Source organism: Peromyscus eremicus, chromosome 4 (assembly GCF_949786415.1).
Source record: "Peromyscus eremicus chromosome 4, PerEre_H2_v1, whole genome shotgun sequence".
NCBI classification, from domain to species: Eukaryota; Metazoa; Chordata; class Mammalia; order Rodentia; family Cricetidae; genus Peromyscus; species Peromyscus eremicus.
The window spans coordinates 15,834,372-15,860,503 of NC_081419.1; the positions used below are offsets into that span (position 1 = coordinate 15,834,372).

General features: G+C 49.0%; 2 protein-coding genes across 11 annotated transcripts in view; both read right to left on the reverse strand.

Annotated features, from left to right (window-relative positions):
- Positions 1-1,427: 1,427 nt before the first annotated feature.
- On the reverse strand, positions 1,428-13,152 carry Inpp5e (inositol polyphosphate-5-phosphatase E). Its single transcript, XM_059260353.1, has 10 exons — positions 11,925-13,152; positions 6,710-6,833; positions 6,168-6,265; positions 5,347-5,471; positions 4,830-4,949; positions 4,443-4,550; positions 3,784-3,945; positions 3,600-3,715; positions 2,887-3,023; positions 1,428-2,417 (listed from the first exon to the last, which is right to left on the reverse strand). The coding sequence occupies exons 1-10, from the start codon at positions 12,746-12,748 to the stop codon at positions 2,285-2,287; spliced, it is 1,947 nt and encodes a 648-aa protein (XP_059116336.1). The 5' UTR covers positions 12,749-13,152; the 3' UTR covers positions 1,428-2,284.
- A 442-nt stretch (positions 13,153-13,594) lies between these two features.
- Sec16a (SEC16 homolog A, endoplasmic reticulum export factor) overlaps positions 13,595-26,132 on the reverse strand; it is a 37,583-nt gene continuing 25,045 nt past the window's right edge. For 5 of the 10 annotated variants that reach the window (XM_059260344.1, XM_059260343.1, XM_059260352.1 and 2 more), the window contains 11 exons: positions 25,769-25,851; positions 24,169-24,318; positions 20,771-20,848; positions 20,519-20,575; positions 20,265-20,376; positions 19,744-19,881; positions 19,433-19,497; positions 18,631-18,705; positions 17,903-17,962; positions 17,077-17,154; positions 13,595-15,154 (listed from right to left, as the gene is read on the reverse strand). In XM_059260344.1, the coding sequence (XP_059116327.1) occupies positions 15,086-15,154; positions 17,077-17,154; positions 17,903-17,962; positions 18,631-18,705; positions 19,433-19,497; positions 19,744-19,881; positions 20,265-20,376; positions 20,519-20,575; positions 20,771-20,848; positions 24,169-24,318; positions 25,769-25,851 (965 nt within the window). In that variant the 3' untranslated portion in view covers positions 13,595-15,085. Of the gene's footprint in view, positions 15,155-17,076; positions 17,155-17,902; positions 17,963-18,630; positions 18,706-19,432; positions 19,498-19,743; positions 19,882-20,264; positions 20,406-20,518; positions 20,576-20,770; positions 20,849-24,168; positions 24,319-25,768; positions 25,852-26,132 lie in introns of those variants that run through there. The other 5 variants (XM_059260347.1, XM_059260345.1, XM_059260346.1 and 2 more) reach the window with 5 other exon arrangements.

The window sequence follows — 26,132 nt, forward strand, 5'->3', positions numbered from 1 at the left end:
AATCATTACAACCTAAAGCACACAGGGCCTCTCCAATGTTAGGATTACAGGCACCGCCATACTCATTTTTTTTTTTTCCTTTAAATTGGATCTTACAGCATAGCCCTGACTGGCCTGGAACTCAATATGTAGACAGCAAGCTAGCCTCAAACTCACAGAGATTCTCCTGCCTCTGTCTCCCAAGTGCTAGGATTATAGGCATGTGCCACTGCACCTGGCCTGCTCATTTTTAAAGCTAAGTTTCTGAACAAGCCTGATGGTATTTAACAGCTCCCTGTTTTTTGAGATGGGGGTCTTACTTAGCCCTAGCTGGCCTGTAACTCAATATATAGATGAAGCTGGCCTCACAGTAATCTTCTTGCTTTGACCTCAATTACTGGGAGTCCAAGTATGAGTCACTGTGCCAGTTGATCTCACAATTATTTACAAAGCCCACTTTCTAGTTTCCCACCTCATTTACACTAGCTTAAATGTTCGCAACTGAAATTCCCTGTCTAAATGTAACGGCTGACTAAACGGAAATGGTCATCACTGCACTTTGCCCCCTATCTCCAAGACTTGATGTTCTTCATCTCAAGTCAAACTTCGGAAGTTCAGGATTACTTCAGTCTTTTTTAAAGGGCCAGAGAATGACCACAAAGAAGCACCAAAGGCAGTGGAGGCACACGCCTTTAATCCTGCAGGAAGCAGAGGCACGCGGATCTCTGTGAGTTAGAAGTCAGCCTGGTCTACACATAGAAGCCTTGCCTTGAATGCTCCCTCCCCTCCTCTCCCCCCCCAAAAGAAAAGAGAAGCATCAGACCTCACTCAAATCAGGATAGTGGAGGCAGCTGAGGCAGGAAGGTCACAAGTTCCAAGTCAGCCTTTGCGGCATAGGGGGTACGTACAGATGGGGACATTTCAAGCTTCGTTACCACAGGTCTTCCCAATGGGAGTTTGCAGTTCACTGATTTGACATTCTGGTGCTTTCCATGTACATTTGAATGGTTTATTGAAGCAGGAAGGCTTGGCTTTGCTGACATCCCACATTCTAGAAGCTGATGCTGGCAAGTTTTATCTCATTTGTTAGCGCGTTTTACCATGGTTCACTGGAGCCCCAAGTAGTCACTTTCTCCAGCTGTTGCCACTTCTGGCTGTGAGCAGGGGCAACACCTAGCAGAAGGACCCAGGATGGGGCTGAGTAGCAAGTGACAGGTGAGACTAAATTTGCTGCCTTTGCCAGGAGGTGGCAGCACAGGCCTTTAATCCCAGCACTGGGGAGGCCAAGGCAGGCTGATCTCTTGAGGCAAGCAAGATCCAGGACAGCCAGGACTACACAGAGAAACTGTCTTTAAAAAAAAAATTGCTTTTGACTTCCATTGCCCTTTAAAACCCTGGGATGCACGCAGACTGCTGCTTCCAAGGTTCAGTCTTTGGCTAGAGAGAGCTCACGATTGAATATATGCATTTATTTAAAAATATAAATATGGAAAAATAAATTATTTAGAAGACTAGAATGGATGCATGCCCCTAGGTGTCTGTACATTCAAGGCTATGTCGCTCAGGGATGGGGTGAGATTGAAAGCAACGATGAGTTCTAAGCCGCCTTCAAGGAATGAAGCCCAGCAAGGTGCTGCCCTGTGACATCACCTCTAATGCCATTTCTGGGGCTAGCAGCACAAAAGCAAATGGTCTGATGCTCCTAAAGCCATGAATTGATAGAGCTGTGGAGAGGAGAGGTCCCTATTCAACTGGAGGTTGGGAGCCTGGGGCCAGGATGTAGAACCCCAAAACTTGCCAAAATGCCTGCTAGGTACACTCCAGAAGTGACTAGCTTTGGCTTCTGAATTCTAGGCCTTGGCAGGTTTTAGGGCCATTGCGAATCTAAGCTAGCAGAGGTTGTCTGATCCCTCTCTGGAAGAGGAAAGGGCTGCTAGGACACAGATCTGTAACCTGGGCTCTGGCGTGAGAACAGGGACAGGGTTGAAAAGCCACAGTGCCAAGGGCAGGAAGCTGGGACTGTTCCGTAGGGAGGGTGTGGGGTTGCTTGGGGTGAGCCTCACTCTGTCTACAGCTTCTGTGTGAGGCTGCTGCTTGGTGTCTATATGTCCCACTCAGAACAAATCCCTGCCATGTGCCTGTGGGAACTGCTGTCCTGAGGGTTGGGGTCTGTACTGAATGCAGGAGAGCCCCTAGCCATGGTTTATTAGACCCCAACATGGCAAGAGGCACCAAAGAACAAGCCCAATCTCTTTCCAGTGACCTTGGTCCCCAAGCTGCAGTAGCCAGTACTTGTCTGGTAACTTCAAGACACAGTGCACACAGCACTGGAGCTCTGGTTCTTCATTGTTTGCTGTTTCTGAAGTTCTTTTGAAATCCGTCTTTTAATTCCTATCAAGTATAGCTCTCGGTCAAACTTGCCAGCCGCTAATGGGATGCTGTGGAAGAAAGACCTGTTAGAAGAACTGACTTCAACTTCACCAGCTGCACACCTGCTGAGCCCCATATAGAATGGGCCATGGTCCAACAGTTATGGTTCACACATCTAGGCTGCCCTAGCCTCAGCCACAACCCTGGGTGTGGAAGTGCCAAAAAGGTGAAGTTAATACTGCTCCAGAGGAGCTTGCTCAACCCCGGAGAACCTGAGGTCACAGAACAAACTGCTGCTTCGTGTAACCCCAAAGGTTAGCAACCTGCACATTACAGGGAAACCCTGAGAACTACTAGGACCTAGGCTCAGATGAAAGTGACTTCATATTAAGCCTGCCTGCCTGATGTGTTACAGCATGAAACAATATCACGCTCCTCCACACCTAAGCCTGCCACCCCTCCCATAAAAGTCATCTCATCCAAAATTGGCAAGAGCCCTGAAGCCCAGCCAGCTCTGAGGGGTGAACACAGACTTACTTGTCTCTCCCTGGCCTCACTTTCACCCGGAACAGGCCATACACAGGACGATGGTCTGAAGTCTTGATCCCAGGGCAAGAGGAATACTTCATGGGACAGATGTCACCCTTGTGGCGGCTTTTGTATAAGACTCTGTCCTTCAGAAGAGATGGTGAGGCAGGAGCAGAGACTCATTCCGTTTCAGGTAGCTCTACAGCAAGGTGTGGCCTGCAGCCCTGGCCTAGCTGTGTTTCGGTTAGGGAGCCCTCCCCACTGACTCTTGATCTCTTACTGTTAGGAATCTAAAGACCTATGTGGATAGCATCTGTTCCCTTCTAGCCCTCTGAGAGCAGTGGGGAGCTGCCTTGCCTCGTGGATGTCCCATGGCCCCACCAGGTGGTATTGTGTACCAGAGAGAGCCCAGGTCTGGTGAAAAAGCCAGGCAAGAATGTGTGTGTCTCCCGCCTGTCCTCTCCTAGGACTAGGCAGATGAACCCAGGTGTGACTCCAACTATGGCCTGCTTTTGAGGGATAGATGGCTTAGCTTAGCCCTGTAATACACTCAGAGACTATCCTCCACCCCCAATAAAATGTGAACATGCGGTCACTGGCCTCAGGCCTGGAGCTGAGTTTTAGGCTGGCTAGCTGCAGGCTGCTGAGTGCCAGTCCCACGCCGTTTGACGTGAGCTATGGTTGGCAGGAGTCCTGAGGCCAGGCACAGGTTACATACTCACTGTGTAGGAAGGTGTCCTCTGCTTAGAGGTGCTGTCATAGGTGTCCTTCCCAATGTCAAACTTGTAGGATGGGAGAAAGTGGATTTCCGCCTCCTCGAAGCCCTTGAAGATGGACCCTGCCACACAGGAGAGTTCAGGGAGGGTCCTGAACCACACCTAAGGTGCTGCTCCCCAGGCCACTCACCTTTCTTCATCTCCCGGGTGAGCTGGTCATGTTGCAGGAGTGCCAGCACATCCACCTCTGTGTCTTGCTTCAGGAAGGCCTCCACAGCCACTCGTCCACCACTCAGGCGGAAGTTGAAGTCCCCAAACCAGAACACCTCATCAAACCGGGTAGTGACATCCCCTGGGCACATGTGGGAGAATACATTGGTGCTGGCCTCCCCTCACCTGCTTGATCTAACAAGTGGATGGGCTCTAGGCCAAGTGATAGGTCCTCCTTTGTCTGGATCCCCTTCCCCACAGAATCACAGCAGCTCTCCCAGGAAGAGACTAGTGATGGGAACAGCCAAGGTCAACAGCTGCAGAGGATTGGGAAGGCAGCTGTGTAGTCCAGGTGCAAAGGACAGCCCTGATGCACACAGCAGGCTAGCCATATCCTATCAGCTTCTCACAACACAGCGAGGGCCAGGAAATGGTCCACAGTGAGGAAGTGTGGACAAACAATGATGGCCCTGGGCAAGCCACTGGACCCTGTGGGCTCCCATCTGCCCAGCTGCAAACCCAGTGGCTATTTCAGTAGTGAGGACTTCTTGATTCCCAAACGGCTTCTGCTAAGCGGCCAGGGGACAAGGGACAGAAACAGTCACGTGCTGGAGTGCCTTGTGGAGCTGCAGCCCTCACCTGCACTGGAGCGGTAGGGGTTTGTGTCGGGCACATTCCGGGGCAGGGCTAGAGCTTGGATGGTTCTGCTGTAGTCCAGCAGCCGCTCCGCTACCTTCCCATCTCCAGCTGTGAGACAGAGTAGACACTTGAGCTTCTGTGAAGAGCCTGCCCCCAAAACTGCCCCCACCCTGACTGTCCCCCACTACTGTGCCCCAGTTGCCTGCTGTGGGGCTCTATCAGCCTCAGACGACTATGGCTGATAGAAGTGAATGTTTTGCGTGTCAGGCAGAGCTCCCCATTACTAGCCCAGAGTAACTGGCACCCCACCTGGACAGAGGCCTGTGAGGAAAGGAAGCTGCTCGCAAGCCAGTGTCAGGACTGCATGACTGGCTTGGAAACACTTACAGGTGAAGTGAGATGTGATGAAGAGGAAGGAGGTGCCGAAAAAGGTGAAGCTGACGCCCAGGGCCCCCTTGGTCTTGATCTGAGACACGATGCGTGTAGTTACTGTGGAGTACTCGACCTCTGCAGGGCAAGGACAGGGTTCAGGGCCTCACAAACACAGCTACGGTAGGTGTGCTTACGTGTATTTTCAGACATGGGAACCTCGAAGGCTGGATCCCAGGCACGGAGTGCACATTTGCCTGAGAGGCTGCAGTTTGCTTTGAGGGGACCTATATGTAGACAGGGTCCACATGTTATTAGAGCCTGCATGTGGAGGTACCTACAGCCCTGAGAGCAGTAGATACAGAAGCCATGGCAAGTGCCAGCAAGATGTCACTCCTGGAACCCCTAGACCTCATGGTGGAAGGAGAACTCACTCTTGCAGGTGGTCCTCCGACCTCCACATGTGCTCTGTGGTACACGCACACACATGGGAAAGAGGGAGGAGTGGTGGGGAGAAGCCCCAGGTGGCACCTACCTGAGCAGAACCAGATGAGGTCCCTGCGGATAAACAGGGACATATACAGGACCCCGTGAGCTGCTGATGACAGCAGCACATACTGAGGGCCCAGTGTCTCCTGCAGGCGTGTTTCCCACTCCCGCCTGTGGGAAGGAGGCAGGTTATATGAGGGCATGGTCTTTATAGGAAAGGTGGCCACCTCCCCGCATCTGCTGCCCAGAAAGCCCCTGGAAGCATTTCTAGGGGACCCCACAACAGGGCCTCATCTTATACTGATAATAATGACAGGCTAATAGCATCTTTGTGCACTGTGGGACCCTCCAGGTTGGCTGCAGCCCCAAGACCTCGATCTGATGGTATGTGCAGACTTCCAATCCCACCTACGAGCCACGTGAGTTGTCAGAGATCTGTGGGCTGGCAGGGGTGGGCCCCATCACTCCTTGGGGGCTCTGAGGACAGGCTCCCTTTCCCAGAGCATACAGGCCAAGGAACCCCATGAGCTGCAGTGAGGAGTGCATAGCTGTGGGACCACTTCCCAGGGAAACCAGTCTGGATACCACAGAAGAGATGGCCAAACTGCAGCAGCCCAGAGCCTCTGGATGAACCAGGCTTCTTAGCTGCTGCTGTGCGTCCTTGGCCAACTGCAGACCCAGCCTGAAACACTACTGATTTTAGTTGTGCTCATCTCAGTGGGGCATGGAGGTCGCTCATCTAGCCCACACTGTTTCCGGTCCGTACGAGGCCTCAGGTCCCACCCCTCAGGCTTATAGTCTTGTCTCCGTGAACTGTCCACACAGGACACTGGAGACTCCAATAGTGGAGGCTGTGTGGTGCCTCACCTGTCAGAGCAGCCCTCCTGAACTCCAATGACGTACAAGTCCTGAGTATAGTCGGCCTCAGTGGGGAGCAGAAACTCATCCAGGCTCGCTGGGAGCTCCTGCAGTGAAGAGCCACAAAATAGTCAAGGCCACTAGGCTCCCTCAGGTCTGGGGGCAGAAGCTGAAGAGCAAGGCCCTGCACAGTCATCTGGAGGTGGTCACAGGATAGCCTCTTTTCAAAGAGAAGTTGTGCACAGCTGTGGATTTGGTCTCCCAGGGAACCTTGACATGTCAGGTACTTTGTTCCCTTGCCACCTCCCAGCCTGGGGCCCTTCTTTACCAGGTATCTTAGATTCTGCAGCATGCTGCCTGGTTTGACTATCCTCCCAGGTGCGTGCCCAACCCTGGTCCCTCATGAGGACTCACAGAGATGGAGGTAGCCTACTTGCCTATCTTTATGCCTGTGTTCTGACCAGTGGACTGTGCTGGGGCCTCTTGGGATAGGTTTCCCAAGGACATGGAGTCTAGCTGCCTCTGCCTTACCTCACTGTGACCCCTCTCACCTTCTGGCCCTGCATGTTCCAGGTAGCCACAAAGAGAGCCATGTTCCGGTCTGGGAAGTACCTGGCCAGCTCATCTGCTCCTAGCAGGGCCCCACTGGCCATAAGACTTCCCTCCAGATAGCTCCTGCAAAAAGAGACAAGTGAGCAGCCAGCCTCAGTGACACCAAAGCAACCCAGAAGTTCCTTCACTCAGGACAGGTGCCTTTGGAGCCACTCTATCTGAAGGAATCAGTCCTACAAGCCACAGGGCCTACAAGCTATGTGAGCCCGGAGAACAACACTGACCATACCAGGTTTCAGTGTCACCCCTGGAGTTGGGAATTTCTTCAGCTGGAGTGCAGCACCACTTTCATGATAACCCAGCATGGCACTCACCTCCCTCTGATTTCAATCCCTCTCCAGATTTCAGTGGAATGAAGCCATACCTGTCAAGCTGAGATACAGTTCTAACAGTGTGATGAATCTCTTGACCTATGCAGGACACGTGTGCACCATTTGCTACAGGGCCTGCCCAACCATCCTGTACAGAGATAGAGGACATATACAGTCCTGTGGGTGCTGGGGTCTCTGTCCTATCACTCAGCTCCATCACCAAAGCACAGAAGTGCAAAAGCCCTTAGAGAGAAACGGGCTTGGAGAGAAATGGGTGTGGTTGTGTGCTCTGAAAGATGTGTTTATAAGGGTCATGAAATCTGAATCTAAGGGTTGGAGAGATGGACAGGTGAAGTCTGTGGATAGAGACAGACAGTTAAGGGCACAGGCTGCTCTTCCTGAGGACCTGGGTTCAATTCTCAGCACCCCCATGGCAGCTCACAACTGTCTATAACTCTAGTTCCAGGGGGTTTAACATCCTCACACAGACAACACTCAGGTAAAACACTAATACACATGAAATATAAATAAATAAATCATTAAAAAATCCGAATATTACATGATTTTTCATACACTGAGAAATATTAGATTTGTTTGCATTATTCTCCAGACCTTTAAGAAATGAAGTTCTGCTGGGCAGTAGTGGCACATGCCTTTAGTCCCAGCACTCACGAGGCAGAGGCAGGTGGATTTCTGTGAGTTTCGAGGCCAGTCTAGTCTACAAAGTAAGTTTCAGGATAGCCTGGGCTGTTACACAGAGCAACCCTGTCTCAAAAAACCAAACCAATCAAACAAACAAAAACAACCCCTCCCCCCAAATTATTTTATTTGAATGAGTGTTTTGCCTGCATGTGTGTATGTGCACCACGTGCATGCCTGGTGCTCTTGGAAGTCAGAAGGTAGCCTCAGACCCCCTAGAACTGGAGTTGTGATTGTGAGCCACCATGTGGGTGCTGGGAACCAAACCCAGGTCCTCTGTAAAAACAGCCAGTGCTCTCAACTGCTGAGCCATCTCTCTAACCAACCCCCACCCCTATGTTTGGCAATGCTAGAGACGGAACCCAGGGCTTCATACTAAGCAAGCCCTCTACCACTGAGCTACATCCTGGGCCATTTTCAATTTGTTTGTTTATTTTGTTTTGAGACAAGGTGTTGCTGTGCTCAGGCTGACCTTCAACTGGAGATCTTCCTGCCTCTGTCTCCCAGTAGCTGAGTGAAGGTATGCTCTACAATGCTTAGCCTACTTTACTGTTTTGCCAAACTTGTTAAGAATACATGAACAGCCGGGCGGTGGTGGCGCACGCCTTTAATCCCAGCATTTGGGAGGCAGAGCCAGGTGGATCTCTGTGAGTTTGAGGCCAACCTAGGCTACAGAGTGAGTTCCAGGAAAGGCACAAAGCTACACAGAGAAGCTCTGTCTCGGAAAAAAAAAAAAAAAAAAAAAGAAAAAGAAAAAGAAAAGAATACATGAACAAAGGCTAGGGAGATGGCTCAGAGGTTAAGAGGCTGTTCTTCCAGAGGTCCTGAGTTCAATTCCCAGTAACCACATGGCGGCTCACAACCACCTGTAGTGAGATCTGGCGCCCTCTTTGGCCTGTAGGCATGAACATGCAGGCAGAACACTGTATACATAATAAACAAATCTTTAAAAAAAATAAAAAAAAGAATACATGAACAAACCCATGTTCCTCTGAAGATCAAATTATAACCAAGAACAATGGCCAGCTAAAGCCAGAACCCATGCTCCTGAACCCCACTGGACAGAACATCATAATGGTACAGTTCTGTACACTTTCAGGATGGAGACTGGGCTGTCATAGTGAGGGACCTTCTTGATCTCACCTCTAAGCTGATGAGTCAAAGTCACTAATGTGCTAGCTGGGTCCAAACACCAGTTGGGGTGAAGCAAATTCCCAAGTCATATAGCATTAGGGAAGGACCACTGAGCAAAGGGTAGACACGGACTAGTCTTTCAGTCACTAGCGCCTAAGCCCCATGCCCTTCTGAACAAGCTGACTCTGCTTCTTCCAAACTAGAGAGCCACACAGTTTGTCCAGGTGGCTACAGAACATGACTGGACAGCAGCAGGATAGGAGCTCATTGTTGTCCCCAGCCTTAGGAGCACAGTTTTTTCCCAACCCACTTAGGGGAGGGCACCCCAGATCTTCTGGGGAAAAGTGGCATTGAAGCCTTTAATCCCAGGAGGTAGATATTTATGAGTTCAAGGTCAGCCTGGTCTATATAGTGAGACCTTGTCTCTCTCTCTCTCTCTCTCTCACACACACACACACACACACACACACAAAGTGGCAGGTTAGGCTGGTGAGATGACTTGGTAGGTAAGGGTGCTTGCCGCCAACCTGATGGTATAAGTTTGATTCTTAGGACCCACATGGTAGGAAAGAACCAACTCCCACAAACTGGAGTGGTAAGGTGTGAGGCAGAACTGGACGAAGTCCCTTGTTTGTTGTGGAATAATCTTTTTTGTACACTGTGAAGATGTGTCTTTGCCAAGGTGCCTTCTGATTGGTTTAATAAAGAGCTGAATGGCCAATAGCTAGGCAGGAAGAGGTTAGGTTGGACTTCTGGGCAGAGAGAAAAAAGAGATGAATCTATGCAAGGGAGAGATGACAGAGGAGATGGAGAGGAAGCAGGACATGCAGGAGGAGAGGTAAAAGCCATGAGCCACATGGCAGCACACAGATATAGAAATGGGTTAATTTAAGTTATAAGAGCTAGTTAGAAACAAGCCTAAGCTAATGCCAAGCTTTCATAATTAATAATAAGTGTGTCATGATTTGGGGGCTGGTGGTCCAAGAAAGCCTGCTACAGCCCCTCCTCCATCACTTCCCAGTGATGCAACAGGGACCCATGGATATTACTCAGACTTATTTTCACTTCCTACGGATTGCAAATAATAATGCTTTGAATGTGGTAGAAATGGTACTTTTTAAAAAAGACCCCCGTGGGACTGGAGAGATGGCTCAGTGGTTAAGAGTGCTTGCTGCTTTTTCAGAGATCCAAGTTTGGTACCCAGCACTCACATCAGACAGCTCACAATTGCCTATAACTCTAGCTCCAGGGAATCTAACACTTTTGATCTCTGCAGGCACCTGTACTCTGATGCACATACCCACATGCAGACACATACCCTACACCTAATTAAAAATAACAAAAATATTTTAAATATTTAAAAGGATTGCTGGCCTACTGAAACTAGAGGTGCTAGAAGGGCACCAGGACCTGTGGAGGAGGAGCCAGGCTTGGTGAAGAGGCGTGGCATAGAGGGCCATACCTGCAGGGCTGCCTACTGAAGCTGAGAGTAAGCCTACCTTCAGCAACTAAAGGGGACTGAATGGCGCCCCCTCCACCCCCAGAATGTAGCTCTCTTCTGCACCCTGTGTAGCTCTAAGTACTGAAGCATCTCCAGAAGAGGGCCCTGTAACATGGCAGGAGTCACTGACTGGGAAACTTAGAAGTGACCACCTGGAGATACAGGCAGAAACTACATACACTCTCAGAGGAAAGGAAAGTTCTTTTGGCCCTCTAGATTGAAGCAGAACTGACGACACTTCATTCCAGATTTCTGCCTCAAGGTCTCTTGTATGAAACCTTCTAACTAACCCATTGTCTCCTGTTCAGGCATCTCATGGAAACAACTGCAGGAGCCATCTCTAGATTCTCTCTGCTCTCACTTCCCCACCCACCCTAGACTCGAAACATGGTTGTGGGAGAAATATAGGCAGGATGCACCTTACGGGCCAAGAACAAGACCCCAGAAGGGGACCAGCTTGGGAAAGGAGGCTCCAGATTTGGATAGGCCATGCTCTGGTCCTGTGCCCCCAGTGGTGGATGTGGCTTGTGGACTCAGGAGAGGGGAGCCAGCACTGGGAAGTCATAGGCAGAAAGGGCTCATCTTGGGATGCACCCAGGCTCTTTTCGGTGTAAGATGATACAAGTTAATTACTGGAGCCAGAAAAGCCAAGCACAAGAAGCAGAGGACCTGTACATTCTTGAGATGTGTGGCAGGTGAGAGGCCTCAGTGGACATTAGCAAGTCTCCACTCCAGACTGTGTGGCTCTAGACAGTGTGGATGCTCTCCCAAGAGCATAAGGTAAGCTGTCAAGCCTGTGGTTTGTCCCTGTAAGTGGCTCCTGGGATGTCACTTGGTCCAGTAGGTTAACTGGTGTCTAAATGTCCTGGTAAAATGCTGACCTGTGGCCCAAAGTGTGATGGGACAGCACTCAACCCTCCTTCAGGCATCACTAAGAAGCCCCTGAGTGCTCCTCATGGGCAGTGGTTAAATATAGTACAGCTAAAGAAACCTGTGACCCTCCACACAGAAAAAACAAAGGGACCAATTCAGACACTGAGAAGGCTTCCCAGTAGGATGCATGGAAGTACAAACTACAGGGGCAAGGATAGCACGATGGGTGTGCTCTCAACTGCCTATAGAAGGAGTGATCTATTTTACAGATTCGCAGTGTCTGTGGACGACATTGAGCCACAGAGGAAAGGTTCTGGAACGATACACAGAAGGAGAAAGGAATAATGTCTGAGAGGGGATGGGAGTCTCGTCTTATTTTCCAAGTCTTAGGCATGCTCTACTGGAATCTATTCACATGGCCCTGTGCAGCTTGTCTTCATTTATATACATATATAGATGGTAGTGGCTCAGGCTGGGGCTGACTTTGAACTCGTGATTATCCTACTTCTATCTTTCAAGTGCTGGGATTACAATCATGAGCCACCATGCCTGGCTCAGTTTGCCCTTGGCCTGATTAGACAGAGGCCTCTGGATGACAGCTCCAGAGCTCCTAGACACTCCCTCCAAGAATCCTACCTGCTTCTGATGTCCTTGGTGCGGATGGGGGCCAGAAGGCTGAAAGAAGATCTGGCTGAGTGAATGGAGTGATCGTCACCAACCAAGGGGCTCCGGGGCCTGCTAGAGCCAAGGCTGCTGTGAGCCCTGACCAGCCTGGTCTGCATGCGGAGCTTGTAGTCGGCATGCTCAGGGTCAACCTTGTTTGCTGTTCTCAGGGAGCTGGAGGCTATGTTGAGGTCCATGGCTGGTGGTGTGTGTGCAGCATGCAAACTTGCCAACCTGGGGGAGCCCCCACCTGGGGTGGCCTCTCTGTGCAGGAGGTCCAAGGAGGTGCTGATCATTCCAGGGAGACAGTCACTCCACAAGGATGGGCTCCCTCCCTCACTGCCTGTGGCCCTTCGGGGCTTAGGAATCTCCTGCAAGGACGTGCTGAGGCAGGGTAGGGGCCGACTGCAGGCAGGAGACTGGGCAACGGAGTCCTGCATGGAGCCCATGCAGGGACTGGCCCCATTCTGGACTGTCAGATCATCCTGACTATCTTGGAAACGCCTTCTTCTCCAGCCCTTGTCATCCAGGGACAGGGTTCGCTCCAACTTGGGTCTCATAGGTAGCTGTGGGGTGATGGGGTTTGCCTTAGCTTGTGGATTCTGGTTGCTTGGTTTTGCTGGAATGCTGAAAGGAGGCATGGGGTTTGTCTCTGAACCCTGATGGTCAGTGGCTGATAGGGAGCCAGATGTTGGGGTGAGGTTCTTGTCTGTGTTTGGAAGCTGTCCCTGGAGCATTCTGCCCTCCAGCTGCCCAGGTACCTCCATGTGACGCAGACAAGCTGACTTGGACGGCATAGTCCGGAACGGGCCAGCCCTCACCCACTCAGTCTGGCCCTCCTAAGGAAAGGGATCCTCTCTGGGAGGTTAACAAGCAACTCCTGTTGTCAAGGATGCACGTCAGAGGTCACCAGCTGGATGCCAAGAAAATTCGGGTGGCTCCCTTTGTGGCACGGGGCGGTCCTTTTGGAGCAGGGCCTGTGGCTGCATGGCTGGAGTCCTGAGTTCTCATAGATGCCTGAGGAAATCCGGAAAATCTGAGTCTCTCTTAGCTCCCTGAAGCCAGCTTGCTGGTCTTAAAGCGACCTCGTAGGTACAGGCACCAGGAGGTCGGGGCTGCACTTCCTCCTCGGAGCTGTAGAAGCCTGTCCCACACCCTGGGAGAGCCCTCCACCCGACTGTGGCAGAGTAGGGCAGCGCGATCGGCGTCCTAGGCTCACCTGTGCCCTTCGTTCGCTCGCAGACCCGCCGTCCGGCACCTGGTCCGATCCAGCCAGGCCCGGCACTGGGGGAGGCGGGGCTAGCCCAGTCACGGTGGCGGCTGGAACAACGACTGCGGCCCCGTGCCCCGGCCCCCGCCCAGGGTTCGCCACAGCTCAGCCTAGTGGTCACCCTGGCCCAGGCCCCGCTCTGTGGTTGCCCGGCGAACCGCCGGGCTCAAGATCATACCGCCGCCCACAGCGGCCCCTGGCGGCTGGAGGACCACACCTCTTGTCTGGAAGCCACACCCATGAGGCCACGCCCTGTTCGACAGAGGCTGTACCCCATCCAGACAGACCACGCCCAATGCCACAGTAGCCCAAGGCTCTGGCCACACTTAAGATCTCACTGGCCTGCCGCACAAAACACAAAGGAAGCCATAAATGAAGTTACTTGAGAGCCCAAAATATTTTATTTAACAATTTGAATTTAGGAAAAATAGCAGCTCCCAGGGAGGAAGCTTCTTGAATCAAAAGTGGTTGGCAGTCAACACAGAGCCTGGGCAGGGTTGCACCAGAGGCAAGGGTCCTGCCTGGTCCCAACAAGGACACAAGTTGCTACTGACCCACAGGGACAGGTCTTTCTTAGTGACAGGAACAGGAGGGTCTGGGCACACTCATCTATGGAACATTCTGGAAACCATTCTGTGAGTCTTTCCTAGATGATTCAGGGAACCAGAAAACCAGGAAGGGCTGTACTAATTCCACATTCTATAATTTCTAAATTTAATACCAAACAAACCATTTATGTTTCCTACCCAAATTACCTGCTGATTTTTATAAATATTTAAAAATCTCTTTCCCTCCTCTTTAGAGTAAAAGGATAATTTTAGGAACAGTCAGTGAAGCCTTAAAGCTCTGAGTTTGAAGGTAGCAGCAGCAGCTCCTTGAAGAGTGATGTAGCTGAGTCAGTGAGTAGCTGCTGAAGGTCCCTGATGGGCTTTGGGGTAGAGATGTCAGGTTCTAGAGTGTCTACTAGGACACCGCAAGTCACTCCAAGATACCACCAAGTCCTTAAAAGATGTCTGCACAGGTGACAGGGAGTCAACTAGAGGGCCCCATACAGACCCCTCACTAGGAGGGCAGTACTTTGCAGCATGCAGCCAGTTTTGACCTGGTTGGTTAATCAGATCAGCAGCTTCAGAACATCAGCTCCCTGGGGCTCTCCCCAGTGACTTTGTCACAAGGGGAAGCTCTGAGCAGTAAAATCCACCTAGCCCTAATCAGGCCACAGAAAATGGAGTGAGGCTGGGATTTCTTGGAAACATGCCCTAGCAATGGCTTCCCTCCCAGCCTGTGAGCCACTGCCATCTGGTGGCCCTAGAGGAGCTAGGCTGGACCCCCTGGTTCACAGGGCAGGGCAGAGCTGCCCATGTGTAGCTGGGGCTCCTCTTAGGCCAGGCAGCCCACTAGAGTAAAGGCTCCTCTCCAGTCAAGCACTTGCTGTTCTCTCAGCATCCTAAGGAACCCTGGTCGGTTTGCATCGTTTTTCAGGTGAGCAAGTCCCTGGTTTCCAAGGAACTGCGTGCTCTCCTGTGGGGAAGCCCTGTCTAGCTTCACTTCAGTGGTATTCTCAAGTGACTCAAACTATTATATCCTTAATTTGTCTAAAGCGACTAAGAAAGAAACATTGTTCTTTTACATAAAAGACTTTGAATTAGATTCATTCTATCCAGCATCTGAAAGGAACCATAGAATCAATTTTTCAGTAATTCATATACACGGGCTGCAAGGAGGGAGACACACAGTATGACCGGCTCTGGGTTACTGCCATGTCCATCTGGGATCCACGAGACCTGAGGCAGCTAGTTTGGTTCTTGGTGGAGAACAGTTATCTAGTCATCTCAAGGTTCCAAGTACAAATCCAGCGGCAATCCTAGTTCAATGCCGCGTATTTTCTTTGGCCAATCCTCCCCGGCCTTGAATTCCCCGAGGTGACAGAAGCCTGGAACAAAAGGAACAGCAATGACCTACATGTGTCCATGGCCAGGGACTGTGCAGTAGGATGAGTCTACAGGGTAAGTACACAGGTAACTGAAAAATGGGCAAACTCTGTGCTGGCTTCAAGTGTGAGACCTTCTGTAGGTGCCAAGTTTCTACTGCTCAGCATTTCCTAGCCCACAGCACTCCAGACATGCTTTGTTTTTGTTCTGTCACAGTTCGGTCAAGGCCACCAGGGCTGAGGCTAGTTCTTCAGAGCTGGGCCAGCTAAGGGGTCAGTGAGTCCAAGAGTGGACGTGGCCTATGGTCTTCTGTTGCTGCAAAGCACAGGGATGCCCCATGCCAGAAGAGAACACTGGCATATATTCTTCCTTCCTCACAAGACTTCACTGGGATCAAAGCCAAGGAATCTGGCAGAACTACTCAACTACAAGGTCAAAAGAAAAATGAAATCTTGTAGTTGTTAGGACCCTCAAGAGGACTATATAGACAATGACCATGGCTGGGTCTAGCACAGCTGAGCGCAGGGTTCCTGTGATAGTGTGCTGAGAACATCACATTCAGAATTATTTAATTACTTCTCAATAGACTTTGTATGAGACATATACAAAAAATAAATGAATAAACAAACACAATCAAATAAATAAATAAGGGCTGGAGAGATGGCTTAGTGGTTAAGAGCACTGGTTGCTTTTTCAGAGAATTCGGGTTCAATTCCCAGCACCCTGTGACAACTCACAACTGTCTGTAACTCCAGTTCCAGGAGATTGGATGCCGCCTTCTGGTCTCTGTAGGTACCAGGCATGCACATAAAATATACAGCAAAACCCATACACGTAAAATAAAAATGTAAATAGATAATAAACTTTGCTTGTTTATCCTTCTATAAATTAAAAAAACAAAAATAAAAACACAAGATGCACGCTCCAGGGCTGGGGATGTAGCTCAGTTTGGAGAGTGCTTGTTTAGCATGTATGAGCACCTGATTCAAGTCCCCTGCCCCCCAAAATAAAGATGCCTGCCTAAAGCTCTTCCCCTCCACCACAGCTCTCCCTAACAGTAGCCAGACCACACTTCCCCAGAAGACTGGTGGAGAGGAGAGAACCACAGCGTGTTCCCGATGCTTCCTGGCAGAACATACCAGGGCAATGACTGAGGAAGGGCTGCACAGACCCTTGAGGAAAGTGCCATTTCCAGTCTTGGGAGACCGAGAGTGAGGACCTCAACTCTCATAGTGGGCACCAGAAAATGGCACGACCACTTCGGATCTGAAGAAAATTCCGTCTGAAAACTACACCCAGCAAACTCTCAGGCCAGCACCTAGGGCAGAGCCAAAGGGTCTTCCAGAGTCAACTGCTGAGGCCTGAAGCTCCTGGACAGCATGTCACCCAGACATAGGGATTAATCAGGAATGAAACAATGAAAGATTCCAAACCAGAGGTCTCCTTGATAGAGCTGCTCTCAAGGAGAAGAGGCAGGAGGGAGAGCAGAAGATTGGGCTGAGAGCCTGTGGCTAACCAGGAAAGCCATACATCCTGTGCAGGAATGGGAGGCTGGCAATAGGGGAGGCAGCCCGCAGCCCATGGCAAGGAACAGAAAGAAAAGCCCTGAACCTGAAGAGCCCAAAGCAATGAGAGGAACATGAGGCAAGCAGAGGATGCAGGCTAAGTCAAGTAAGAGGGCAAATCTGCAAGAGGGGGAGGCACAGGACTGGGAGAGGGACTAGGTCACATCTCTGACCTGTAGCTGTGTAACTCAGCATTAAAGGACAGCCAGGCACCTACAAAGTGAGTTCTAGGACAGCCAAGGCTATACAAACCCTGTCTCAAAAACAAAAACAAAAACAAAGACAAGATTCAGGGAGCAAAAGAGACTCACTGAGCAGGCAAGCTGGAGCTGTGGGGAACAAAGGCAAGGGTCACTCACCTGCATCAACTGAGCAGGGTTGTAAAAGGGCACAGACCCTCCTGGAGTGGCCCCTGCAGGACAGTGGTCTCCAGAAGCCTGTGAAGCACAGAGAAGGACCTCAGCGAGCCAGTGTTACACAGCAGCTGCTGTCCTAGCAGCAGACAAAAGCCACACCTCAGAAAGGACCACTAATGTGCCACATAGGCCCCAGAGGGAAACAGCTCTGGCAACACTGGTTTCCAACACAGAATAGCCAAAGTCGAAGCACCATGCAGTAAAATAATCTGAACAACAACATGCAGACAATGAATGCAGAACACTGAAATTTCATTAGTGCTGGTCAAGCAGTTAGGAGACCTGGACAGTGTGCTTGCTCTACAGCCATAGGCAGCCAGAAATACCCCCTAAGACTTTCTGTTGAAAGCTACTGAAAACAGAAGGTGAAGCATTCCTTGTCTCCTCTAGACTAGCCATGTGATGGCCATCATAGCCACACTCCCCACTGGCTGCAAACAGACTTCCTCAAGCCTCATCAGCAAGAAGAAATCTTTCTTCCCAAGTAGTGTCCTAACTCAGGAGATGCTGACAGTATGGCTGGGGTCAGGCCCATTTCTCAAGGAGCAGAGTTAGAAGGCTCACCGAGCATTCTGAACCCCGTGAGGTGAGTCTTAGACAGTACCATAAACCCAGGTCCTTTAATAAAGGAAAATTGCATCTTTGCCCACATGATGCTTGGGTAAGACAAGGGGTTAGTGACAAAGTGAAGAGGATAACAGACTCTCTAAGGGACATAGGGGCTACACAGCCAGCCTTGTGGAAGGAGGGAGCCACCAGTCACAGGTACCTGATGGAAATGCCGGCTCACTTCCTGTGAGAGCGAGCTCAGAGAGCTACAGCGCGAGAGCTATGGAACGGCAAGAACACACACAGATACAGACATGAAGATCAGCATGCACCGCTGCTCCAAGCTGCCAGCTGGGTTCAAAAGCTTTATGATGCCATTAGAATCAATGTCACTCAAATGAAGACAGCCAGAGGTAGCTTCAAATGCCCTCCACAGTTTTGGTAAGAAACCATCATTACTCTAGGGGCAGGGAAAAATCTGTCTAGCACAGCCTACAACAGATTCACTCAAAATTCTGGAACTGCTCAGGCTACTCTGAGGGAGACCTCACTAGAGGACAATGATGTCAGGAGCTCAGAGCTCCTGAGCAAAAGTGATCAAACAAGTTAATGTTTTTCTGTGAATAAAACACATTAAGTGTTTCAGACTTGTACTTCCTTTTTATACTCATTTGCACACATTTCTAAAGAGAGAAGCCATTGGGCAATACACTGAGCTGGCTGAGCCTCCATTCCAGGCCTAATACCCCACCACACCTACACACGACCACACATACATGCACATGCACACACCCATGCACATGCACACACATGCCCCCCACCTTCTCACCCATGCACACACATAAGACACAAATGCACACTATACACACACACACACACACACACACACACACACACACACACAGACACACACAGACACAGCACTCATATATAGGTGGTGTTCCCTACCTCTCCTCCCTGGGAGCCATCTAGTTTGGAGGGTGAGAGTTCAGGTCCAGGGGGTGATGCTGCAGAGCTTATCATCTGTTGAGGAAATAGGAAATGTGGCAACTTTGAAATTCCAAAAGTCTAAGATTTTACACCAGGCAAAAGAAAACTGCCTGCTCCTGTTGCACAGCTTAGAAACTGCTCTGACATGCTCAGGAACCTCTGTGAGGGGTCACACAGAAGGTGTTTTCCCCAGGCCCCCACTGTCCTGCTTGAAGTAGTTCTTGATGCAACAGCCATCAAATCATGCCAGGCATAGCCCACATACCTGTGTGCACCCCACATTATTGCCCTCCAACTTTATGGAGGCAGTGAGAAGCCATGGGGGCCAGACCAGGGCAGGCTTCCCTAATAACATGGGATTCATTTGCTCTCTTTGAGAACAGATATCCTTTTTTTTTTTTTTTTTTTTTTTTGGTTTTAGTACTGCTAGCTAATTCTTTGTTTTCTAATTTTCAAAACCTTGGTAAAACATGTTTAAGGCAGAAGCCAATACCCACACCATGTCAAAGCAAGAAACATTAATGCACTACACTATTGTACAGCTATCAACCCATCCACCTTTATAGTTTTCCATCTTTCCAAACTGAACCTTGACTGCCTTCCTCAGGCCTTGCACCCACCTTCTACTCTCTATCAAACAAATGGAGAGAGTGTGACCAGAGCCATCACCTAGGCACACCAGACACTGATTTGCAGAGGGGAAAGGAATCCTGAAGGACACAGGGAACCCCTCACCTTCTTCCCATTGCACTGTGCATACCTTGGGTTCCAGGGTGGGCTCTGCCTTAAATTGAGCCCCCTCTGCAGGATGTGACTCCTCTGCATCTGTGAATAAGGAGGCATGAGGTCATCACCCCATCCCAATCTGTACAACAATCCACATGTAAGGGTTCAACCCTGAACCCTCAGAGAGGAAAGGCCAACTGCCAAAGTAGTACATGCAAGCCTCTGGTCCTCTGTACCTTGGCCCAGTCATTCTTCTAAGGAAGACTGGGGCCAGAGGCTCATAGACAGAGACTGAGCAGGAAGAAGCAGGGTAGAGATGGACCTGCTAGCACATGGGCTGCCTACCTGGGTTTGGTACGAACAAGTTAGAAGGGATTGGGAGTGGGGCAAGTGGAGCAAAGAAATCCGAAGGAACAAGAGCTGGCTCACTCCGCTGTGTCCCACTTGGGTTTAGAACATCCACATAGCGAGCTCTGGACCCACCTAACAATGAGACGGGGAGTCAAATTCAGTTGAGCACCAAGCAACCTATAACATCCAAAATACTCTGTTCCCACTGAGTCAGAAGAGCAATGAGGGTCCACTAGAGGAGAAGTCTCAGCAGAATTGCCTATTGGGCTTGGCTTCCTTTCCACCCAGGCACACAGGCTGCATATTTTACTAACGGGAAACTTTAATCTGTGGGCCATCTATTCAGATTCCAAGGCATAGCATCATCCTGTACTGGACAATTGGACTCTTCTCTCAAGGGTAGAATGCACTCTCTCCAGGATGGACAGTGTGAGTACTGTGACAGCTGACTGTGTTCTGGATGCCATATGACAGTGTTCTACCCAGACATCTCTGATTTCTGCTGTAGCTATTACCTGCTTTTCTAGAAAACATGTTCACGGAGGCCGTGGGTGGTCCTGTAGGCCCAGTGGGAGCCACCTGGGGAACCCTGGGAAACGATGTTGGAGGTGGGGGTGGAGCCTTCTTCTGCAGAGGGAGAGACAGCTCAGCAATGCCTTTACCATGACAGAGACCAGTGAGGACTCTCCAAAGGGAAGCACAATGACCAGGTGAAAGGAGTAAAGCAGGCACCCTTCCCCTCACACAGGGACCTAAAGGCACTGCTCACCTCCTCCTCTGGTTCATTCAAATTCACCCACTGGTTTTTCTTTTCATCCCAAACAATCTGCCAGAATTTTTAAAAGAAAAAACAAATCAGTAGAATGAAACTAAAAAAAAAAATTAGCATTTGATTTAGATACTTTACAACTTCAGAAAATGTCAACTCTTTCCTAAGACATTATACTATCAAACAGTGACAGGCCATCATTATCTACTACCCACCCCTACCAAGCAACTGCCACACCTAGACAATACTCACTGATTTGTTCTTGTCATCTGGTAGATAAGCTTCTGTCCTTTTCTTCCCAGGCAGCCAACGAGAGAACCAGGACTCACTCTAAATAAAATCATCAGAAGAGTGTGGGGACACTTTGAAGTGAGAGCAGCCAGGCACAATAAGGAAAGCATTATGTAATACCATCTACAGTAGTGCCCTGTGAAGCCACATCCACAGAGATTGAACATCGACAGAGGACAAGGGCTGAGGAGTCAGTGGTTGTGGGAACAGAGGGTCAGTCTGAACACTGAGGATGAGCCCATTTGGTATGCTCAGACCATGCGAGTCAAAGGCTCTGCTGTGCAATGATCTGTACACTTTCACAGTGCTGGGGATGAGACTCGGGACCCCTCAAATGCCAGGTAAGCACTCTACCACTGGGCAATACCCTAAGCATATCTTTTTGTGAGACAGTACCTCACTATGTAGATCTGGCTGTTCTGGAACTCACAGAAATCCACCTGCCTCTGCCTCCTGAGTGCTGGGATTAAAGATGTGCACCACACCTGGCTGATAAGTGTTATCTTTAATAAACAAACCCAGAATGACAATATGTCACCTACATCCATTCTATAGAAGCATTCCACATTCAAGCTCTTGACAAACTGAGTGAGCACCAGGCTCTGCCCACCCCAGGAGTAGAAGGAAGTTGAGCACTCAGGATGGCCTTCACACAAAGCCCCTCTTCCTGTACAGAGAGAATCTGGGTGACCAGAATTTTATGTCTTTATTGTTCTGGACTGTTTTATTTAAAAAAAGGAGAAGAGAGAAGCTGTAGTATAGAATCCGCATTCTATTTCTCCTGGAATCCAAAGGGGAAATAACCTGTCTTAGGAGGTAGGCAATTGCCTGTTTATGTAGACTGAAGGGTTGCCATGGCTCAATGATACAGTGTACTGGGTTCATCCCCAGTACCACAAAACAAAAAAGTTAAAATTAAATGGAGCAGGAGTCTAGCTTATAATTTATATACCTTGTTTTGGCCTGGAACTATGTAGACCAGGCTGACCTCAAACTCTTCAAGATCTGCATGCCTCTGCCTCCTGAGTGTTGGAATTAGAAGCATGTACCTTTTTTTTTTTTTTAAAGATTTATTTATTTATTTTATTTATTTTATTTTTTCAAGACAGGATTTCTCTGTGTAGACCCAGCTGTCCTGGAACTCTCTGTAGATCAGGAGGCCTCAGACTCACAGAGACCTATCTGCCTCTGCCTCCTGAGTGCTGGGATTAAAGGCATGTGCCACCACCACCCGGCAAGATTTATTTTTAATTATGTGTATGTATGTGTCTATGTTGGGTATGTGCATATGAGTGTGTAGGTGCCTGTGGAGGCCAGAGGCATTGAATCTCCTAGAACTGGGGTTATAGGTGGCTGTGAGCTGCCTGCCATGCATGACAGGGGACCTTAGGACAGGAAGAGATGGGAGTTCATCTACCTTGTTCTCCTGGAAGCTAAAGGACCAGGTCTCCTCTTTCCTGTCCCCTAGATGTCCTTGTGTGTACATGTGTGTGTGTACAGTTTTGTTTATAAACATTTTGTTTTGTTCTTCTGTTTGTATTTTTTTGTGTATAGTTTTATTTCATATATATTTTGTTTGTTTTGTTCTTCTTTTGTTTTTTTTTTTGAGACAGGGTTTCTCTGTGTAGTCCTGGTTGCTCTGGAACTCACTTTGTAGAGCAGGCTGGCCTCAAACTCAGAGATCCTCCTGCCTCTGCTTCCTGAGCGATGGGATTAAATGTTTGTGCCACCACCAGCACCAGCTGGCCCCTTGAAGGTATTTTTATGGAATTGCAGTTGGAGCTTTCCTGGGAGCTCTGGGTCTTGCTTGGGGGAAGCAAGGTCTTATGGTAAGATTGGTAGAGGTGGACCAAAAGCCATAGTGTAGATGGGAAACCTGGAGGTCATTATTAGCTGGCCCCTGATTAGCACACAGGTGAGAAACAGTGACTCAGGGAGGCTATGGTGCCTATGACATTTAGTCAGTCAATTACCTTTGGCCTCTTTTGTTTGTTTGTTCTCTCTCTTTTAGACAGGATTTTACCATGTAGCCCTGGGAACTCTCTAGCAGAGCAGGCTGGCCTCAAATTTAGAAAGATTGGCTTGTGTCTGCCTGAAGAGTGCTTAGATTAAAGGCATGTACCACCACACCAGGCAAGGCCTCATTTTTAAAATTACATGTCCTCTATAAGAGTAGTACATGCTATTAACTGCTGAGCCATCTCTCTTAACCCTTAAAATTACCTTGGGCTTCTTTTTTGTTTGTTTTTTTCCCTATACTAGGGACTGAACCCCTAGCTACTGAACTGCATTCCTAGCCTTCACTCATTTTTTAAAATTAAACTTGTGCTTATTCTCAAAAAAAAAAAAAAAAATTGCCATGGGAGGCAGTAGATCTGATAAGTTGAATTCTCTTAAAATCCTAAACTATGGAGGCTAGAGAGATGGTTAAGTGGTTAAGAGCATATACTGGCTGGGCGGCGGTGGCACACGTCTTTAATCCCAGCACTCAAGAGGCAGAGCCAGACAGATCTCTGTGAGTTCAAGGCCAGCCTAGTCTACAAAGTGAGATCCAGGAAAGGCGCAAAGCTACAGAGAAGCCCTGTCTCGAAAAACCAAAATAAATAAATAAATAAATAGCATATACTGCTCTTACAGATAACCTGATTCAGTTCTCAGCACAAAGTTTGGGCAGCTCACAATCTTCTGTAACTCCAACTTGAGGGCATCTGACACTTTCTTGTCTCTGCTGGCACCTGTACTCATATGCACATACCCTCCACACATACACATATAATTTAAAAATTATATAAAATCTTTTCAAAAATTAAAAACTATATTCTTTGTTAAGGCATTATCAAGAACAAAAAGGTGGCTGGGCGGTAGTGGCGCATGCCTTTGATCCCAGCACTTGGAAGGCAGAGGCAGGTGGATCTCTGTGAGTTCAAGGCTAGCCTTGGCTACAGGGTGAGTTCCAGGACAGGCTCCAAAACTACAGAGAAACCCTGTCTCAAACCTCCCCCCCAACAAAAAAAAGATGGTCTACATATTGGGAGGGATTGTGCATCACACGGTCATTCAACAAAGGATGCACCCACCACTCAGGGACTTCCACTAATCACTGAAACAACAGTTCAGAACAGAGAAAGATTAGAACAAGTACAAGACAAAGGAGCTCTTGGGGCTAAGCTTGTGCAAAGGTGCTCAGCTTCACTGGAGACATCAGAGGTCGCAGATTGCATCTTGGGAAAAGAACTTACAAATGAATGCCTTTTCTTTGCCTCCAACTTCCAAAGAAAGCTGCTTTGGGGTACTGAGCCTCCCTCCAGCGCCTGCCCCACCTCTCTGCCCACTAGACAAGTGGCAGAACTGGGTTATACCTTCTTGGGCTCCTTGGCCTCCTTTTTGACAGCTTGTGCAGGTTTCTTCCCTTCCGAAGCAGGTGTCAGAGATGGAGCAGGTGTCAGACTGGAGCTGCCACGATCCCACACTGGGGGGGTCTTCAAGTCCTGTACTGTTCTGGAGGAGCCCTGTCACAAGGCAAGATGAAAACCAGCTCTCCTGGAGCTCCTTGTGAGGAACTGAAGGGAGCCAAGGGAGTATACCCCACTAGTATCTCCCTAGTAGGGCAGAGAACTAGTGGGAACAGAGAAGAAGGATATGACAGCTCCCAAGTTGGGCATTTGAAACATCCCCAGTCTGCTAGAGAAATGCCAGCCATACCTAACAAGCGCTCAACAGGAAGCATCATAGTGCTCCAAGAGAGGGAATATATACATGCCCTAGGGTAGGGCTGGTCAGAACTGGGCAAGATACCTTAAGAAAAATATCAGAATCTAAGATATCCTCTCCATGAGCTGATCAACAGCTTGGTGTTAAGGCACTTGCTGCTCAAGTTTGACAATCTGAGTTTAAGCTCCAGAACCCATGTGAAGGTAGAAGGAGAGAACCAATTCCACAGTTTCCCCTGACCTCCATGGGTGAACTGTGTCATATGCACACTTACCCATAGAAACACCCCCATACATACACATATATGATAATGTTAAAAAAATAAAGTAAAGGGGCTGGAGAGATGGCTTAGCTTTTAAAAGTGCTTATTGCTCTTGCAAAGGACTAGAGTTCAGTTCTCAGCACTCACATCCAGCAGCTCCCCAACACTTGTAACTCCAGCTCCAGGGGAGCCGATGCCCTCCTCTGCCCTCTACAGGAACCCATGTATGCACACACACAAATAAAAATTAAAAAAAAAAAAGTGATCCGGGTGAAGGCATGATCACTACACAGGGAAGCTCCCCTCCACCCCTATTACTTTTCAGGAACAGGCTATCTGAAATGATAGAGGAAGCACCTATTAAAGGAACATCCATCAAGGAGAGGTTATCTGTAAAGAAACTTCCAGAATGTGCCATCTGTCCCTCTTGGTTGAGAGCACACAGAAGAGTATCTGTACCAAATCTCGTGTGCTGCAATAACTGCAATTTCAGGGAAACCAAGATGCTGTACAAATGGGAGAAATCAGGAAGATTTTCCACCTCTGAAAATTAAATCTGGAGTCTCACTGCTGCTTAGAGGACCTGCTTGTACAACACTCAGCTCTCTCTTTTGCCTCTTTAATCAATGTTTTCATCAACTTTCACATTTGAAGAGTTAAAGTAATCTTTAAAATGAACTGTTTCTTTGTGTGTTACATCACTTGTGTGGAGGTCAGAGGGTAACTTGTAGGAGTTGGTTCTCTCTGTCTCCCATGTGAGAATGAGCTCAGGTCATCAGGCTTGGTGGCAAGCACCCTTACCAACTGAGCCATCTCCCTGGCCCCAGCTACAGTGACTTTAGAAACACTTTCTCTTTACGAATTGAATTTAAATGTAATCTCCTTACCTTCATTACCTTCCTATTTCAGGCTAAGAACAAGGAGCCAAGGTATCTATCTACTCAACAAACTCACAGAAAAGAGCTACAACAAAGTATGGGAAGTACCGGGTCAGCAAAGTTCCCACCGAACTCCTCTTCATTGAGCTCTGGAAGTGACTGTCTGACAGGTGAGCCCCGTGGCACTGTTTCTGTCAAAACAAAAGAGAATGATTGGGCCTTGGAGATGCTGCATTGGGACAAAATGGAAGCGAGGCACTGGTAGGGCTCAGACTGAGAACAAACTTATTACCAGGCTCGGCCACCAGTGTTCCTTTCCAATACTGAAAAGGTTTTCCCAAATGTTTGGCATCTGCTTTGCTCTTCAGAAGCAAGCCTATGTTTTGTTTTGTTCAGCTAGTCAGACAGGCACAGGATCCATCAAATTTGACCTCCAGAGAAACATCGGCAACCTCTACCTGTGTAGCCCAAG